This window comes from Myotis daubentonii, chromosome X (genome assembly GCF_963259705.1).
Source record: "Myotis daubentonii chromosome X, mMyoDau2.1, whole genome shotgun sequence".
In the NCBI taxonomy this organism is placed as follows: Eukaryota; Metazoa; Chordata; class Mammalia; order Chiroptera; family Vespertilionidae; genus Myotis; species Myotis daubentonii.
In genome coordinates, this window is record NC_081861.1 from 2,631,040 (window position 1) to 2,651,532 (window position 20,493).

The following is a 20,493-nucleotide window of genomic DNA, read 5'->3' on the forward strand; positions in this document are numbered from 1 at the left end:
AGCAGTGGAGGGGTTGCTTGTCCCTCCCACTGATGTCTTACAATTTGAATAAAAACGGCTGCTTAGAATCGTCAGGACCCAGAGCACAGGATTCCTGCCTTTCTCAATCATCCTAAACTTATATTAAATGGACAATTGTCTCCTCTGCGCAACTGTAAAACCAACAACAAATTACTGGGGGGGTGGAATTTATTTTCTGGCCCTTAAATCATCTGTTGAATTACACAGAGGATCATATCTCTCCACATGTCAATTCAAAATGTTGTGACTCGGCACACTCCCAGGCCCTTCAGGCTTGTTTTTGTATCCTAAAAAACAAAACAAAACAAAACAAAACAAAACAAAACAAAACCCAAAACCACCCAACCCTTTTAATGGCCTCCACCTCCAACTGACTGAAGCTTCATGGTTAGAACACCTTTTGACATGCATAACAAAAATGCTGTTCAATTATTGTCTGTCTATATTAGGGCCCCTGGTAAGAAGCTTCTGAGAGAAATTTCTATGTTGAAGTTCTATCAGGGATAAACACGAGTAAAGCAGTAAGGAAAACTGGATTGTGCAGAGGGAGGAGTTGAACTGAGTACAGTCATAATGGAGGCTTCGGTCAATCCTACAAGCAGCTTCAGGCAAGAGCGCCAGGCCTCTATACCTACATATCTGTTGCAGAGTACCCCCAGGATAAAGGAATGCCCTTGGGTGAGTCAGCTCCTCTCAGTGAAGGGCAATTTCCAGAGAGGGACACCTGTGAACCAGCAGCGTCCAACACTTTCCGGATGTGGGGGACTAACTATCCTGAAGAGGGCTGGGTAGCTCACTATGGCATGCACTACACTGCCATTTTAGGGCCAACATTAAAAAGAGTGAAACGGTGTATAATAGAGCACATATTTGAATCTCAACCACTTAAGCTATATTTTAAGGAGGAATATTTAAATTGGCTGATTATCTTTCCAATGATTTCTATCATCAAATCTTCCTTCAGGTCCTTTGATAAAGCTGTCATCCTCCTCTCTGTGTCATCTGAACCAAATGAACTTTGTTGGCATTAATTCCCCCCACCCCTCAGCATCTGCTTGTATGTAGCTGTATGTGCCTCCCTCTGCTTGATGTGCCCCTTCCATCTGTATATCCCCACGCCTAGCCCAATGTTTGGTAAATATGACATTTGATAAGGGTATAATGAATGAATGAAGCAATCAATCAATGAACAAATGAGCAAACATGATTTCTTTTTCTCCCCTGAAGAAAAAAGATAGGAAAACACATTCGATGAACTAGTATAACTCATTTGAGTATATGCCTTTGTGTGTGCTTATCATCAGTGCTGACCAAGGACTGTTTGATTTTGACTCACTGGCATAGCATAAAAGGGCTATTCTGAAAGTCAACTGTATCTTACAGGACTCCTAAATAAATTAAAATCTAACATAGGATTTGAATGAAAACTAGAGAGGAAATTAAAATTTAAACAGGAAACAGCTGTTTGATCAGCTGTTACAATAGACTTTGAACAAAGATTATATTTGTCTTACCCAAATGGGTAAAAATAATTAATCATAGATCATTAATTTTTACAGGGCTATTTTCTTTTCTATGCTGAAAGACAACAGAATTATCGAATTAGTGATGTTACACCTCTAGAAGCACAGGATGAATGGCATCCCAAAACTTTTAAAGTAGTATGAAAAAATATGTTTCTAATAAGTCATGGTAGGGATAAAATAGTACTTGCAAAAATCAGTTTGCCAACATATTGGAGAAAGCAAAATTTACTTGTCACCAGTGACATTTTTAAAATTAAAGGTATTTATAATTTCTAGACCTATAACTTCATTACATTACAACTGCAAACTGGTGGAGAACCATGGTTTTCTCTGTATTGCTGTGGAAGGGGAATGTGAGTTTCCTATGGAAGTAATTAAGAAGCCCATTATTAAAATTCCACCATAAAGTAAATTAGTAAAACTTTCATGGGGCAACCATTTTGCAACAATTATTAAATGCCTTCAAAGAATTACCAATATTTATCTCTAGGAATTTCCTAAAGAAATAATCAGAATTATGCACACTGGTTTAGGTATATATTCCTAACAGCTTTAAAATATCAGAAATTTAAAAATACAGATGTTCAACCAGAGGAGATTGGTTAAATAAATTAAATATAATCATATGAAGTAAGATAAAGTTATCAAGATCATAAAAAAGAAAAGCATCTAAGATATAACTAAACATTCATAATGTGTTATTACTTATTTTAAAAGGACTACCAACGATGCGGCAAATAGGATAGATGGTTTGCAAAAAGAAAATATACATGACATTAGTAACAGTAGCTAGTTTTTTGTAAGATCAATTATAGTTAATTTTCATTTTCTTTTTGCGCTTGTCTTTAATTTACAGATTTTCAAAGTAAGTACAGTTTCTGTAATTCATGTTATTAAAACAATATTCCCACCTCTCCAAAAAAATCTTGTACATTTCCTCTGATGCTATCACAGGGGACAGAACTTGATGTGCATCCTTTCTCATCCTCTGCCATAAAGGCATTCGAAATCTCATCTTCAAGGTGAGGGAACTTTCAAGGTGACACAATAGGTAAGTACAGGAAATGGAATTGACAAGGCATCTGTTTGACACCAAAGTACTAGCATATGGTCTTTTAACTTTGCCTATGGCCCCTCTCAACCCTCTCCTTGAACGGGACATCCAAATTACCAAGCACTTCTACACAATTATTGTTGTTTTTTTTAAAAAATATATTTTATTGATTTTTTACAGAGAGGAAGGGAGAGGGATAGAAAGTTAGAAACATCAATGAGAGAGAAACATCGACCAGCTGCCTCCTGCACACCCCCTATTGGAAATGTGCCCACAACCAAGGTACATGCCCGTGACTGGAATCGAACCTGGGACCCTTCTGTCCGCAGGCCGATGCTCTATCCACTGAGCCAAACCAGTTAGGGCAAATTATTGTTTTTTAAAACATTCCCAGGGATGTTCTTCATCTTTCTTCATCCAAGATGAGGAGGTGGTTTTGCTATTAACACACACATCATATCTGTCTATCATGTCCCTCATTCAGCTCATGATTCCTCGTCGACCATCTTTGACACTCCCTGCCCAGACCAGTCCTGGAAGCCTGCAGCAGGCTTGCTCTCCCGGGTGAACAGATCACCTGCCAGGTGTTGCTTACAAGGTTGAAAGCTGGCTCCAACTCTTTGAGGATCTTAGCCAAGTGCCTGCCACCCTCAGATGGGCGAATCTCCTCTCTCCAGCTTGGCAGACACTTTCTTCTTTCTATTTCAGCTTTCCCTTTTCAGCAGCTTTTATTTTGAAGACTGAGCAAGAGCCAGGCCAGAATTGCCAAAGATAGTTTCCATGGTTTCACCAGCCCAAACACTAAAACTGAGCCTTGAGACAGAAACAATCTGCTATGGTCAGTTCCTGGAAAATGCTGCTACTTTGCCAAGACTCCAGAGATGACTTGCTTCGTAGGTGACAGATATATCAGTAGGCATGTATCTAGAGACCACACAGATTGCTAAAAAGCTGTTTCACAATTGCCTTGGAATTTTTCAAACAGAATAAAAAGAAATTATATATTAACCAGCAATGCCCCCAGTGCTCTTCTATTTATCTCAATGGGAGTGACTAAAATCTGCTGACAGCTTAAAAAACTATCAGAGAATTATCAGAATGTACCAAGTTTAATAATTAACGACATTTAAAAATCAGAATCAAATTCAGGCACTTTTAAATGTAAATCATTGAGTCAGCCACCTAACTAATTCTAAAATCCTGATTTTACCATGTTTCTTATTCTTAACATGAGTTGGCAGGAAATGCAAAAGGGTTGGTAGTAAATGGAGGTGAATTTCTGATCAAATCAATCGCCACTTTGTTGGTGTAAAGTTCATTAATTCAACATATTCATTGAGTGCTAACTGGGCCAGGCAGAGCTCTGGGCCTGAGCTTTGGGGGTTCTCTGGGAAGGAAAAAAGATCCTTTTCAGGGTCCAGAGGCTTACAGTCTAGTGGAAAATAAAGATATTGAATCTAAAGGCATATCTCAGCTATATTGTGGGTTCAGTTCAGACTACCACCATAAAGTGGATGTAGTAAGAAAGCAAATCAAACAATTTTTTTGGTTTTCTAGTGTATATAAAATTTCTGTTTGCTCTATACAGTAGTCTATTAAGTGTGCAGTAGCTTTATATCTTTAAAAAACAATCATACCTTAATTAAAAAATACTTGATCGCTAAAAAAAAAATGCTAACCATCATCTGAACCTGTTGGAAATATGGCGCCAATAGACTTGCTTAACATAGGATTGCTATAAACCTTCAATTTGTTAAAGACACATTATCTGCAAAGCACAATAAAGCCAAATGCAATAAAACAAAGTATGCCTGTAATTACACTAATACATGAACGATTAAAAACTCATGGAAAAGAACAATGTGACAGAGGAGAGTTAAACAGAGGCATCTAATTCCATCTGGGGGGGATATTTAAGAAAGCCACCCTGGCCCTAACCAGTTTGGCTCAGTGGATAGAGCGTCAGCCTGCGGATTGAAAGGTCCCAGGTTCGATTCCAGTCAAGGGCATGTACCTGGGTTGCGGGCACATCCCCAGTGGGGGTTGTGCAGGAGGCAGCTGGTCTATGTTTCTCTCTCATCGATGTTTCTAACTCTCTATCCCTCTCCCTTCCTCTCTGTAAAAAATCAATAAAATATATTTTTAAAAGGAAAAAAAGAAAGCCACCCTGGGAAATGACATCGCAGCTAAGCTCTGAGATTAACAAAGTGTTTTCCAGTTTCTCAGTTTCCTCATCTCTCTCATCAAACGATGGAGAATGACTGGAATATCTGCCTTCACGTGGTGAAGATAAGCGCGCTCTCTTTCACTTCAACTAAAACTTCTCTGCAAACCCAACGTCTTCCCTGTATTTCTACCTACTAGACATCTCTCCCTGCGTGTCCTTCCAGCACCTCCAACTCCAGATGGCTCCTCTTTCCCCAACACCTGCTCTCCTCTTCCGCATGTCCCTCTTTTTGCTAATACTGTCCATTGACAGATGCCACTTTGTGAATGAAAAATCCTGTGTCCATTCAATCACCACAGAAAGTACTAACCCTTTTGAGGCTGACTTACAAGACTCCCCACAATTTATGCCAACGGACCTTTGTAGTTTGGAGCCCTACAAGACCCCCCAGCTCTCCACACTGAAGTTCTCAAGGTTTCCTAAGCATGCTACCATGTTCTTTCACATATTTGTGATTTTGTAAATTAATTATTTTTTAAAAGTCATAGCTGACATACAATATTATCTTAGTTTCAGGTATATAACATAGGGATTGACATTTATATACCTTCTAAAGTGAACATCATAATAAGCCTAGTAACCATCTGCTATTATACAAAGTTATAATGGCATTATTGACTATATTCCTTATGCTATACATTACATCCCCATGACTTATTTATTTCATAACTGGAAATGTGCCCTCCTAATCCCATTATTCTTTAAATTTTTTTTATTTATTGATGAGAGAGACAGAGAGAGAGGGAGAGAGAGAAAGAGAGAGAGAGAGAGAGAGAGAGAGAGAGAGAGAGAGAGAGAGAGAGATTTGTTGTTTCACTTATTTATGCATTCATTGGTTGATTCTTGTATGTGCCCTGACTGGGGATCAAACCAGCAACCTTGGCATATAATCAGGACGAGGCTCTAATCAGCCATGGTCCATTCACCTTTTTTTGCATATCTCTCCACTCCCCCTCCCCTTTGAAGCTGTTCTTTAGCTTACAATGCTTTTTTCATCTAGTCCTCTGGTAAATTCATATTCATTCTTTAAGACCTACTTCAACTGTCACCTCCTCTGTGAAGTCTGCCCAGATTTTCTCAGTTTGACATTCTCTCTAATCACCTTCTCTAGAACTTTTGCATGTGCTACAAAAGCATCTCTCATCATAGGTGATTAGTATTAATTTTTCATGACTCTGCCTGCCACATCAGCTTGTGAGCACCCCAGGGGCAACCGTCCTGTAGAATTCACCTTTCATTCTCTTGGGGATAAGATGTGAGACAGAAAGTAAATGTTCATTGAATGAATTAATAATGAATGAATCAATGAACAGACTCTTCTTGTGGCACATACCACTTTCTACTTTATATTGCCTTGTTTGGGTATCTCAAGTCCCTTCCTGGATGGACAAATCTCCAGGGCAATAATCATGTGATTCACTTGCATCCCTTACCACAGCCTACCCTAATGCCTATTGTTTAAATAAATGAGCAAAACCCTTGTAGGACATTGTGTCACATGTCAAAATTGCAAAGTTATCTTCACACTCATTGCTTCATTTGATCTTCACAGTGACCACAGCCATGACAAACTGATCTAGCCATGACAAATTGGTGTAATCCTCATGCAGCAGATAGAGCAGTTGAGTAAAGCCTTGAAACCCTGCTTTCTTGGTTTTTGGAACAATGCTGATTCCATGTAATGTTCTTGAGAAAAGGAAGATCTGCTGTAGAAGGTCCTTGTTTTGAGAATTTGGGGAGGGGTGAGTGTAGAGAGTCGCCACTGCTTGTAAAAATAGCTAAACCCTTATCTATCCTTCCCATATGAGTTTAACATAACTTCAGTGAGCTTGAAGGTTTGGAATACAAATCAGAAAGGGGAAAATCAGGGGATAGAAGAATCTGAACCCTTTAGACATACTTTGGGCAAGAAAAAGACTTTGGGGGCCTGGAAAGAGACCCTTCAGCTTCCATAAGATGGGGTGCTTTACAAGGCAGCATCAAGAAGCACTTGGTGATACTTCTAAAACACCCAGATAGATGTACTTTTAAGTCTAAGTTCTTCCAGGAGAGAAGATATCAAAAATGCTGAAAGAAAACTAAATTTGTATAGCCTTGGCCCACCTCAGCATGCTGTTGTGTTTATGCCTCTATGTACCTGCAGCCCTGGGCACAGAGTCTGGCATGGGTGAGCTCAGGAGGGCCCGGCAAGCTGCCCAGTATCAGGAGTGGCACCCAACATCCAATGCCTTGGTTTCCTCACCAGGCACAGCAGAGCCAGAGCACCTTCGCCCTGCCAGCCTCACAGGGAGCAGGCGAGGCCCTGCTCCTGGGATCTGCTCAGAGTCTTAACCCACACTCCCTGGGTGGCCTAATTATTCAAGCACCAGGAGGCTCTGTTAAGCAGGCTGTTGGGGAAGCATTGCTTATTCCCACTGACCCCCCCTCCCCCCCTATAATCCGACTGACCCTCCTCAGAGGGACGCTCCCCCACTGACCCCATCTCTCCTTCTGACTTCTGTCTTTTTTGGAGCCCCTCCTGTGAGAACGGCGCTCCCCTCCACCCCACCCCCTGTCTCTAAGAAGGTAGTCGCTGTCCCCATCCCTGCCAAATATGGGCTGGGCCAGAGAGCCTGCGCTAGTGGGGGAGGGGGGCAGGGCAAGAGGGGATGAAGGACAAGATGAGGGCAGAAGAGACACTTGCCGAGAAAGCCCTGCAGCCCATGGTAGACGGGTGACAATCATGGAACCACAGGGAATCGGGGTCAGGAAGGTCTTTGGCAATGGATTGCCCCAGAGCCCAACCCCTTTTCCTGAATGGGAGCAGGGGTCAGGAGAACAAACATTGTGGTGCATGCCTGCTCCCAACGTGGGTGTGGAGTGTCCGGGTCAGGTTGGAGCAAATGACTTAGCTTTGCTTGGGGGCAAGTGCCAGACCTTTGCGCTAACCTGAAGTAGGACTCTCTCTCCTGCCCTCCCCCTCCCCCTCCCCCCTTGCTTCAAAAGTGACAGCATGCATAGGCTTGGCAGCCTTCCCAGGGAGAAATGCAAAGCCTGGCCCCAGACCTTCAACAGACTTCCAGCCCCAGGCTGCTATCCCGGGGTGCACCAAGCCGTAGCCCTGAGGGAGGGCTCTCTACAGGGTGCTCTGGACACCCGATCCTCGCCAGTGCTTAGGGCATCTGGGGGCTCCTGGGCACAGCCCCCGTCCACGGCCGCCCCCCCCCCCCGCCCCGCACTGGGCCAGGATTGGCAAGGCGCTCAGTGGCGACTGACCTGAGATGCCGCCCCCCACCACGACCACGTCGCATTTGCTGCTCATGGTGCTGGCCCCTCTCCAGGCGCGGTGCCCGCTGCTCTGCTCCCGGGATCTCGTCCCCGCCCGGCCTGCCGAGCTGCCGCTGCCACTCACGCTCTGGCCTCTGCCGAGCCTTTATATCGCCCGCCCAGGACACCCCGGAGCGGAACCCCGCCCGCAGGTCCGCGCTGGCCGGGTGGAGCCCGCGGCCACTGACGCCGCCCGCCACTCCGCCACTCCGCAGGCAGCTGAGACCAGGGGGAGAGTGGGCTCTTCCCTGCAGCTCCCACCACCCACCCCTTTGCCTTCTGCGCAGTATTGGCCCATCAGCTCCCCTCGTGCACCATAGAGCTTGGGGGTTAGGGGGGTGGCAGATTGAGGTGTCTTCCTGCAGCACCCCAGTTACTTTCCCAATGGAGCAGCACAGACCATAGCAAATACTAACCCAGCTCTTTCCAGGGGCCAGGCACCGCACTAAGCGCTTTCCATTGCATGATTCCAGGTAAACCTTACAACCCATTTTACAGATGAGGCAAGTGAAATAGAGTAGTGAGGGGTGAAGGCCAGATAAAAAGCTAGAAAGAAAAAAAAAGCCAACAAGATTAGGAAACCCACTTGGACCCACCACACAGTATTGTCGTTATCTTGGCATGTACTTGAGTGGGAGTCTCAGACCTGCCATCTTCCTATCAAATAGACTTCTTCTCCCCCCTCCAGCCCCCCTCCCCCTTATGCCTACAAATAACTCAGGAAGCCTCCTCCATAGTATTGCAAGTACAGAACTTAAAGACAACCTTGAGCAAATAAATCAATATGTCAGTTCAGGAAACTGTTGTGTCAGGAACCCGGTTAAACTGGTGGGGGCAGAGGCAAGGACTTGGATGGGCAGGGTGGTATTTAGGCAACAAGGGTAGCTATTGATGGCCCTGGAATATGGGTCTGGGGACCTTGACATTGCCAAACATAGGGGTGATTCAACAAGATTACAGGTGTTTACTAATTCGAAAGAATATGTGCACCCCTATGTTCACTGCAGCATTATTTGCAATAGCCAAGCTATGGAAACCGCCCATCCATAGATGAGTGGATAGCAAAGTGGTGGTACAGCCACATCCAGGCAGTTGTCCAGGCCTGTTCAGGATTCTACGTTTTCCACGTGGAGTAGCTCCTGAGATCCATCTTCTCCCTTGGCACCATGTGGTCAGATGAAGCCTCTAAAAGCAGTGCTTCTCAAACTTGAATGTGCGTCACCCAGGTCTGGGGGTCAGTGAAGCTGCATTTCTTTTTTTCTTTTTATTGATTTCAGAGAGGAAGGGAGAGGGAGAGAGAGATAGAAGCATTGATGATGAGAGGGAATCATGGATCGGCTGCCTCCTGCACGCCCCCTACTGGGGATCGAGCCGGTAACCCGGGCCTGTGCCCTGACCTGGAATCAAACTGTGACCTCCGGCTTCATAGGTTGACGTTCAACCACTGAGCCATGCTGGCCAGGCTGAAGCTGCATTTCTAACAAGCCCCAGGTCGTGCTAGTGCTGCTGGTCCATGGACCACACACGTTGACCACACTCTGTTCTGTTGCAGTGCTCTGCTCCCCATCAGTTCCAGAGCTGGCTCCATTCTCCAGAACCTCTGACCTATCTCCACATGATCCTAATGGCAAGGTGTATGTTCAATATGCAAGCATTTGTGGAACACCTGCTTTGCTGGGCCCTGTGGAGGAAGTGAACAAGATGGAGGCTGCCTACCTTTAGGACTTGGTACAGACACCACAAAACTGATAGTAATAAAAGAATAATAATAGTAAAAATTTAACAATACACACAATAATAAGAAACATAATTTATTTTTGTGTGTGTTTGTGTCTTTTCTTCCCAAGTAGATAAATGAAATCCTTCAGGAAGAGATCATGTATTATTTTTTATTCACCCACTCAAGAACATTTTATTGAGCACCAATACTGTGTCAAGCACTGTGGTTGTTATTAGAAATAAGCTCTTATTAATAAGAAATTTTGGTAATCCTAGGAAAACAAAATATGAAAAGACAATTACAACAAAGCTAATTCATGTTCCAATGGAGCAATGCTCAACAACTCTTACCAAGAGGCACAGAGGAATACTCTTTGCCCCAAACAGTGTTTATTTGTCTTTCCAACTTGATGAAATCCATGTTTCTGTCATCAATTAAAATGAACTCACTTTCCTTTCATTTTCTTTTATTAAATGCCAAAGAGATACAAATCTCCTTAATATTTCTTCCTTGCTCTCCAGCTTTTCATGAACAGATATTTCAGTGAGTTTCTTGTGCAGCCACAGGAGGTTTCAATAAAGAGGCAAGCTGTGCAGAACAGAGTTCACCTGATGTTATCTAAGTTGTACATGTTACTTTTTTCTTTTCGTTTTAGTACTGGAAACTTGACAGGGAATGGAATTTTGAAAAAATATAATACATTCTTTAGAGCTTGCCAGTTTCTTTTTTCCAACTTCTCTGCTAATTTTTTTTCTTTTTTAAACATACACTGGGGGATCAAATGATGAAAGGGTCAGCCATGGCAGCCAGGACAGCTCTTTAACAATGTCGAATCAGAATTTTAACCATTTAACAATTGTAAATTTTAAAATGTAGGGCTTTTGATCCTGCCCAGTGAAGTATCCCTCATCAGCTTAGATCCTAATATGAGCGTGTCCAAATCCCCAGGCAGACAGTTGGGGAACTTTCAGTGGCCATGGACTTGATTTAGCTAGCCTCAAGGACTTGCTTAGCGGGGAATCACATCCTCAAACAACCCAAGAGTTGGATGGACCCAACTTCAATCTGAGTTAAAGCCCGTCATGGGACATTGGGCTAGAGAGACTGGATATCCATCTCAAAAGTTTCTAAGCTGGTTTAAGATGCCAAAGGGAAGACCTGCCCCAGGGCCAGAAACTGGATGAAAGTTGAGTTGACAGGAAACAAGCTTAACAGGTTGACAGCTATGTGAATGCACTGAGCTGACTTATAAACACAAAGATGAGATGGAAGTGAAATGACTCTTCCTGGCCAAAGAACCAGAGTATAGCTTTTTCTTCTATGACCTTATTGCCATAGCATGAGCAGGACAGGAACAAAGGGGTACAACACAGAGGAGCGGGCCCCACAACATATGAGTCAGGCAAGGACACTAAGCTATAAAGCCTCAGGAAGATAGAGGTCATACCTAGACATGCTATAGAGCATGCTGAAGAAAAACAAACTGCAGCTGAAACATAAGTGCTAAACACACTGTCCAAGGTGATTTTTGTTACAATGACTAATGTCAAGACTAAGAATATTTCCACAAGTCATAACAAGACTGGCAAAATAGAGATAGATGTTGAAGCTGGGCAATAGGTGCATGAGGAATATATTATACTCTGCTTACTACCTGTGTGCATTTATAAAAAATTTCTAGAATTACAGGTTCTTACATCTGTTGACTATCATTTTATTAAGCATATTTTATGTTCAAATGGTTTGAAAATTAATAATTGGTTCATAAGTTTGTTTTAATTTGAAAAGTATTATACAACTATATTGGGTGATAAAGAATTTGCGTATTCTAAAGAAAATAAAGTTTTTCCAGCTTTCTTATTTCCTATTTTAGTAAATCATTCAGTTTCTTTATTCTCCACCTGGAATTACATAGAACAAACACCAAAAAACAAAAACAAAAACAAAAACCAACCAACCAACAAACAAAAACCCCACCTTTCTGTTTCCTAAAGGCAGGTGAAAAGTTAATACCTTACAACCTTAAGAGGACTGATAATGTGAACCATAGAGCTGGAATAGACCTTTGGAGTTATTTGGTTTATATCTGTGCTGTCACCTCCCTATAGCAACCCATCTAAAGCCTTGGGAACAAGGAGCAAGGTCAGTATCAGGCAGGCCCTAACAAGGAGACATGGAACAGCCAAACATTTCTAAATAGGAACAGGGAGCAATCTCATCTCTGATATCCCTAACTGCTGAAAACAACAGTATCCATTTCCACAGTCAAGATTAGAACACAGGACTCCTAGCTATGAAATAAAAGTATAATAAAGCTCAAGTGTTGTGAGGTTGTCATGACATTTTGTATAATTGTAGTGCCTATTTGTATAATACTCTGCTGTATGTATGACATTTACCAACACATTCCAGATAGCAAGGTATGCTCAGCCTCCAAAAAGCAATACTTGTAGTTGGTATTGTAAATGGAAACTCTGCCCTGCTGGGCTGAGAAAGGGTTTATTTGGCAATGGTTGTTTATGCTTTCTGGCACTGAAGTCAAGTCATTTCATCAACGCTGAGATTTCAGGAGCAGCTTTGTGTATTTTCAGTCACAATGCTCATTATAGAAGTGGCATTATGTTCATTAATAGCAAAGTGCTAGGTGGAAAAAATACTTTTGGTGTTAAATTTCCATTATTAATTATTCAAATAATTGAGACTAAAACCAGTTGTTTCCCTACATTATCAATATACAAATTCCCTCTGTGTAACTCCGGTTTGGATTGTACAGGACTAAAAGACAAACTCTCACCCACTGTATCCTCCTGGAAAAAAATTCCTAGGGCTTAAATTATCTCCTCTTCCTTTTTAACATTTCAGAAGTTACATTTTAAGCTCTGTCATTTCTTTAGATCACAGCTGATTTAACTAAGGAAGTGACTATGAACTAGAATAAATAGTTCACTTTCCCTAACTTTGGAGGAAGACTATTTTAACTTTCTGTCTACCTCAAAGGAATGAGACAACTGCTTTTTTGAGTGCTTAAGTACTCACTTCACAGCCAGTCCTTTCTCATATGTCCTTGGAGATGTAGGGAAAATATTAGAGAATCCTTGCCCTAAACAATATTTCAAGATTTAGCTAATAAAAATACAAGATGCTCAGTTACATTTGAATTTCAATGAATGATATTTTGTAATATCAATGTGTTTCATGCAACATTTTCAATATAATCATACTAAAAACTATTCATTATTTATTTTAAATTTAACCAAATGTTCTATACTTTATCTGGCAATCTTAGTCCAAAGATATTTTGTTCTGGTTCAGGTGGAGAAATCAACACAAAGAAGTCAGTTTGAGAGTAATAAGAAGCAGGGTATGATCACATACTAAATTGTGAGGCTCAGGTAAAGGGAAGTGTTAAAATATGTCAAAATTCCTCCAACATTGAGATATTCAAAGAACTCTACCTTTGCAGGTTTCTTCTATGTCCCCAGCTGTTAGCATAGTGGTAATGATGTTCAGTAAAGTCTCATGTGTAATGAATTAACAAAGAAATGAATATATCAATCAGTGCATGAGCCCTGACCAGGGCCTGGGCCGAAGAGGACCCTGAAACCAAGGTACATGCCTTTGACAGGAATCGAACCCAGGACTCTTCAGTCCACAGGCTGATGCTCTATCCACTGAGCCAAACCAGCTAGGGCTTAAATGCTTTTTTAAAAAGTCAAAATCATCTGACACCAAGAAGGAATAAGATCGAATTTTAGAATTGCTTCAGGTTGGTCAGGGTTTCTCAACTTCTGCACAATTGACATTTTGGACAACAAATGTCTTTGTTATGGGGGCTGCTCTATGCATTGAAAAATGTTTAACAGCACTCCTGGTGTGATGGTCAATTTTATGTGTGAACATGACTGCCCATCATTTCTGGATATATGTGTCTATGAGATTCGCATTTGAATTAATGCACTTACTAAAGCAGATTGCCCTCCCCAATGTAGGTGGGCATCAGCCAACTTGTTGAGGGCCTAATAGAGCAAAAGGTGGAGGAAGGAGGAATTTGCCCCTTTTACTTCTTGCCTGCTTGCTTGACTTGGCACATCTCATCTTCTCCAGGCCTCAGACTTGAATTTAAGCCATTGGCTCCCTGGTTTTCGGATTTTCTGATTTGGACTGAATTATACCCCTGGCTTTTCTGATTCTCCATCTTGTAGATGGCAGATTATTGAACGTCTCAGTTTCCATAGTCATGTGAGCCAATGACTATATATCCATCCTACTGTTTCTCTGGAGAACACTAATACACCAGACTTCTACCCCATCAGTAATACCATCTCCCCCCCCATTTTTTGTGTGAAAAACAAAACAAAAATATCTCCAGACATTGCTAAATGCTCTCTGGGTGGGGGGTGGGGGGGGCGGGGAATCACCTTCTGTTGAGAACCATTGGTCCAGATGAAAGTATCCTGTACCAGTTGAATTAGATGTTTCAGAAGTCTCTAATGTAATTCTTTTCCTGCCCAACTGAGACAAATAAGGGACAATTTGAGCAAATGAAGCCTATGCATTTGAGAAGCTTGTGTTTAAGTTGAATAAAAGTGCTACCAGGCATGAATACTGGATAATGAAAAGGCAGATGATGAATTTTATCCATTGAGATCACACATATCCACTTCAAAGCTCCTGATTTCAGTGGTCCTGGGTCAACCTCAGCTAGGTCACTCATGGAAATCAGTGCACCTGACAAAGGCAAATCTTTACTAGCGAATAACAAGGATGATTACTTTTAATGAATGCTTCTGCACCTACAATTGGAGCAGAAGAAACTTGTCACATGGTAAAAGAAAAGAAGACAGACCCTTGACAATCTGGAGTCCCTCTTGAGAAGCATTTCTTCTCAATTAATAAATACAGTGTTCTCTCTGTCCAAACACCATCAGGAAATTTGCACATTTAAAATCATTCTACCAAAATAGGTAGATCCCATATTTGCCTCTGGCTATTCTTTTCTAGAGACATTACTTCATCACTTGGAGAAACAAATGCTACTTCCAGCTACTATTTGAAAGCTCATTAAGGTTTGATCCCTATGGGAGAGATGAGTAAGGAGATAGTATATTCACAATGTATGTTTTCCTGTTTTAATAAATTGGTGGAGTTAGAAAAAATACTTTTTCTGATAATTTATAAGTAAAATTTAGTCTGGGATTCAAAATATGGATCAAATGAATTTATGTTTTGAATGCCCACCATTTTAAGGAATTATTGACAAAATATTAGAAGAAACTCTCTTATTCTTGCTTTAAAAAAGGAAAGCATTGAGTGAAAGTTTCAGGACTCCAATAGATAAATGTCAGTCAAAAGAAATTTTCAATAAAGTCCCTTAATTTCCTACTCGTGGAAATATTAAATCCTATATAATAAGACATAGGACTTCTATTCCCAGCAACATTTTATATATATATATATATAAAATTCTCCCAATACAAATAGCTAAAAACTCTAGATAAACATATAACAGGCACCATATTTGGTTAAATAAAAGAAGCCAGACACAAAAGGTCACATATTATATGATATCATTTACATGAAATATCTGGAACAGTAAGACAGAAAGTGAGTAGTGGTTGCCAGGAGCTGGGGGGAGAAAGAAATGGTGTATTAACTGCTCAACAAGTTCAGGGTTTCCCTTTGGGGTAATGGAATGTTTTTGAAGTTGATAAAAGTGGTGGTTGCACAACATCATAAATGTGTTAAATGTCATTGAAATGTATCTTTCAAAATAGTTACTTTCATGTTATGTGAACTCAATAAAGGAGATAACAAACATCTTTTTAAAGTGCAGCCAAGTTAATAAGAAAGTTAGAGAAACCCACAAGGAGCCAAAACTCAGGAGTCAGCTGGAAATACAAGTGATCATCTGAAACTACAGCTACAGCTAGCCTTGGGACTTTGATAGTTTTCCTAATCAAAGGAACTGGCTTTTTAAAATATTGATTTTTAGAGAGAGAGGAAGGGAGAGGGATAGAGAGATAGAAACATCAATGAGAGAGAAACATCAATTGGCTGCCTCCTGCATACTCCCTACTGGGGATTTAGCCCAAAACCCAAGCATGTGCCCTGCCCTAACCGGGAATCGAACCAGTGACCTCCTGGTCCATGGGTCAACACAACCACTGAGCCACACCAGCCAGGCTGCGTGTAGCATAGGACAGAAGGCACTGCTTTGGACTCATGCTTCATGAGATGTTGGAAGTGAGACCCCTGAATGAAGCCCAAACACTAAAAGGAATGAGTCAGTGAAAGGGCTCATTGGACAAAAGCCACCAGCCTGAAAGGTAGAAGAAAAAAGAATATATCTTAGCTTGGGATCAGCATGTGGACGGGAAAAACAGTTTCTTCCTGAAAAACTGTAACAGTAGGTTACAATGAATGCTAGAAATAATAGGGAAAGGTAACAGTAGAAGACTTAAAATTAGAAAGGATATTTATTATATTAAACTATTAAATTAAATTAAACAAAATGGTAAAAAATGTAAGTAGCTGAAATCAAGAGTTTGTTAGTGCATGGGAAGTAAAAAGGAAAACAATGAAAACATATAAAGGTAATTTTGAAAATAGAATGTCATACAAAATAGATACTCAGAAGAGTTCTAAAAAAGATAAATCTTAGAGTCAGAGAATAAGAAAGAAAATGGGGTACTAATTCATAGAAAAATAATTTAAAACAGGCTAAACAGAGTAAGTGTACAAAGTCAACACAGAAACACCAAGCCAGCAAGGAACAAACTGACGAATTTCAGAGGGAATGTGGAAATGGGAGTTGGAGGCAGGAAGAGATTAACCAGGAAATTTATATTCATACTAGAGGCCCGGGGTTCCTATGGCAGGTGGGGTTCCTCGGCCTAGCCTGCGGGTATTGGGCCAAAACCAGCCCTCTGACATCCCCTGAGGGGTCCCGGATTGCGAGAAGGTGGTTCTCAGGTGACACACCCTGGAATCGGGCTCCCTCCTCTCTGGTTCTGGGTGCATCACCCAAGAACCGCTGCTGCCAAGTCACCACAGCTCGGCAGCTCCTGTTTTGAGCATCTGCCCCCCTGGTGGTCAGTGTGCATCATAGCTACTGGCCAGTTGGCAGGTTGCTTAGGCTTTTATATATATAGATATGCATAGCCCATCTACACAGACAATAGAGTGGTGAAGGCCTGGGAGGGGCGAGTGAGGGGGTCAATTGGAAAAAAAGGGAACATCTGTAATACTTTCAACAATAAAGATGAATTTTAAAAATTTAAAAAAGAGACACCAAGCTATGAATATTTTTAAAATAATGTAAATATATACCCAATCACTATGAGAACAAATAACAACTCTGAGAACAACACAGTTGGTGAGAATTTCTAAGTGAGTGGCCCCAGGACTGAGCCTGGGCAAAAGCCATCAATGTCAGAGAGGCAAGGGTGGCAGAGTCCTAATTCCAGAGGTCACAACCCCACCCTTTGGCTATTTACAAGAAGACTTGAACCCTAAGTCATCTCCTCTATAAACACCCCCCCCCACACACACACACACATACATGCACACATGCAGGCAAGGACACTATGACTCAGGGATGGGAGATTTTCCAACATCACACAACTGATAAATGTCAGGGCTGTCTGGTCTTCACCTCTGGTCTTCTGATGCCAATACATATATTTCTATCATTTCCCTGAATTTTCATCTTAAAAAACAACAGTGAAACAATTAAGCACAAAATAGCTTGGTTGTTGTTCTTTTTATTTTGCACTTATTTTGTTGGATTTGAAATTTCAGAAATGCTACGTCTAGTTAGGAGAAAGAATTGAATGAAACATATGCAGGTTCTCGTGCACAAAGGGAACGGAGCTGGGTGACAGTGCTGCGAGGGAGTGGGGGGACGGGGACACCAGGGGTAAAGAGTGTGAGAGAAGAGCAGCAGAGTGCACTTAGGACCCCAGAGGGAACAGGTGATGCCTGTGCTGACCAAATATTACCAAATTTTCTCAAAATGGAAAGACAAAGAACACTGCAATGAAATATTCAGCAAGCTAAGATTATGCTAATTTAGGGACCATCACCTAGACCAGTGATGGCGAACCTATGACACACGTGTCAGAGGTGACACGCGAACTCATTTTTTTTATTTTTCTTTGTTAAATGGCATTTAAATATATAAAATAAATATCAAAAATATAAATCTTTGTTTTACTGTGGTTGCAAATATCAAAACATTTCTATATGTGACACGGCACCAGAGTTAAGTGAGGGTTTTTCAAAATGCTGACACGTCGAGCTCAAAAGGTTCGCCATCACTGACCTAGACTGAGATTATATTCTTTTGGCTTTTTTGGTATTAACATGACCTGTCTTTTATAAAATGATGACAAACGTGGGATAATCTGTAGAATATCTTTATCTGGCACAATTAAAATTTGACATATGTATGCTAGTTAATCAATTTATTATAACTATTACTGTTAAGGAAATGATATCAATCTGTGAAATCACCAAGTCTTAGTATTCTGCATTTTTGAAACAAAAATAGCAGATTTTAATAAAAGAATACAGGCAGCTGTAGTGTGTATGTGTGAGTGTGCATGAAAGATAAAGAGAAAGATACACAAAAAGAAAAAGAGAGAAACAGGGAAAGCCCGTGTAGAACATGAGTTTTAGAGAGGAATTTTGGGAACAAGGAAGGGAGAGACTAAGACGGATGAGTCTGGAGAGAATCAATGTCTTGTCTCAGTTTTGCATAAATACGGTGCTTTCCTTAGCTTGGGTTGCCATGAAAAACAGAGTCTTGGACAAGGGTGTTCAAGCAGTTAGTTTATCTGCAGAAATGTTTCCAGAGAATAGTGATATGGACTGTGACAGGGAAATAAGGAAGCAGGGACACAACATGGGCCCCTGGGATTCAGGTGGACCTTCTGGGGAGCTGTATAGAATTTGGTTCACAATTGTCTGCCAATGGTACAGAAGGGGGGTGTATTTATCTACTGACTTCCATCCTTTGTTTATCAAGGGTTGCCCATGGACTAAGTCTCCCACACTTTCAGTTTATGCATATATGAGTGCTAACAGGGTTTCTGCAGGTGCTCCATACAGTGGTATCAGAGGAATTCTGGGGCATAAAGTGAGAAGTAAAAGATGCACTTGAGATGAGGAGCTATGAGGACCTATGCAAAGCTGATTGCCACTTCAATAGCTGGGGCAAAAGATCTGCTAGGATGATTGTGAGGCAAGATGCCTGAAATGTCTGGTCCAATGCTTTTGTCAAACAGAAGAATCCAAAAGCAGTTGCCTTATCATAAAAACACAAGCTTTCAGATGAAACTTCAGCTGGATGTGATGTTCTTCCCTTTAGCTTATAGTTTTTCTGGCTTCATCTGAGTGATAGCTGGGATGGGCAGGCAGTTGTTCTTTTAACACACCATGAACCCAAGTCCAGCTGAAATTATAGCTGATGTTTTAGGGTTTCTCCCTTCCAAGGTCCCTAATCTAATCTAACATTTATAATCTGATTAACATTTATAATTTTTTGCATGATTACTTAATAATTCAGTCTCGGGTGTTACTGCAATAGGAATCCTTAAATTCTCCATGACCTAAACTGGCTCAGTCCCAGCCTGGGTCAGGTATGAACTGGCACATTTGTACAGCCTTGATAAAGTTACAGGACATTTTCACATTTTCTTTTTTTTTTAATACTAGAAGCCTGTTGCAAGAAGATTCGTGCAATAGGCCTTCCTTCCCCTGGGTGCTGGCACCGGTTTTCCTCTGGCACCCGGGACCCAGGCCTTTGGTCTGGCCACAGCGGAGAAGCCAAGCCTCTTCAGTCTTCAGTCTTCACTTTGGCCGGGGCCTTCAGTCTTTGCTCCGCGCCTGCATATGCAAATTAACCAACATCTTTGTTGGGTTAATTTGCATAGTCGCTCTGATTGGCTGGTGCGCATAGCAGAGTGACACCAATTTGCATGTTTCTCTTTTATTAGTGTAGATATTCTTATTTATTTCAGAGTGAGAGAGAATTATTGATTGGCTGCCTACTGCACACCTTACACTGGGGATCGAGCCCACAACCCGGGCATGTGCCCTGACCAGGAATTGAACTGTGACCTCCTGGTTCATAGGTCAACACCCAATCACTGGGCCACACTGGCCGGGTATGTGTATGACATTTCTTATTCGACCTTCACACCAACCCTGGAAGACTAGGTTTTAAATGAGAGAAATGGCAGCTACATTCCAGAGGTAGCATAACTACCAAGCCATAAAATGTTTGGATTTTTAACAATTCTCTTTCTTCCTGGACATTGTATTTCTTGTCCATAATAATTTGGAAACAGATATTAAGACAAAATGATTCTTTTCTTACAAATTGAAGCTTTAACATTGCAATAACTAACTTTTGTCAGTTTTCAGTATACCTCTAGTGGGTCACTTAATATTCTTGGTAGTAAACAACTAAAATCAATCATATATTTTAAGAAAGAAAGAACTTGTTGAAAGGATATAGGTTGGCCCACAGAATCAGTGGGAGGACTAAAGAAGTAGGCTAATAAATACACGGGAACCAAAGTTACAAGGATTGACTAAGTTATTTTTAAGCAGCTTAAATCGATAGAGGCTTATT

General features: G+C 41.3%; 1 protein-coding gene across 1 annotated transcript in view; it reads right to left on the reverse strand.

Moving 5' to 3' along the window:
- The window catches only part of MAOB (monoamine oxidase B), a 66,568-nt gene extending 58,355 nt beyond the window's left edge, over positions 1–8,213 (reverse strand). The window contains exon 1 of the mRNA XM_059678462.1: positions 8,084–8,213. Coding sequence (XP_059534445.1) covers positions 8,084–8,129 — 46 coding nt within the window. The 5' untranslated portion in view covers positions 8,130–8,213. The remainder of the gene's footprint in view (positions 1–8,083) is intronic.
- Positions 8,214–20,493: the final 12,280 nt, after the last annotated feature.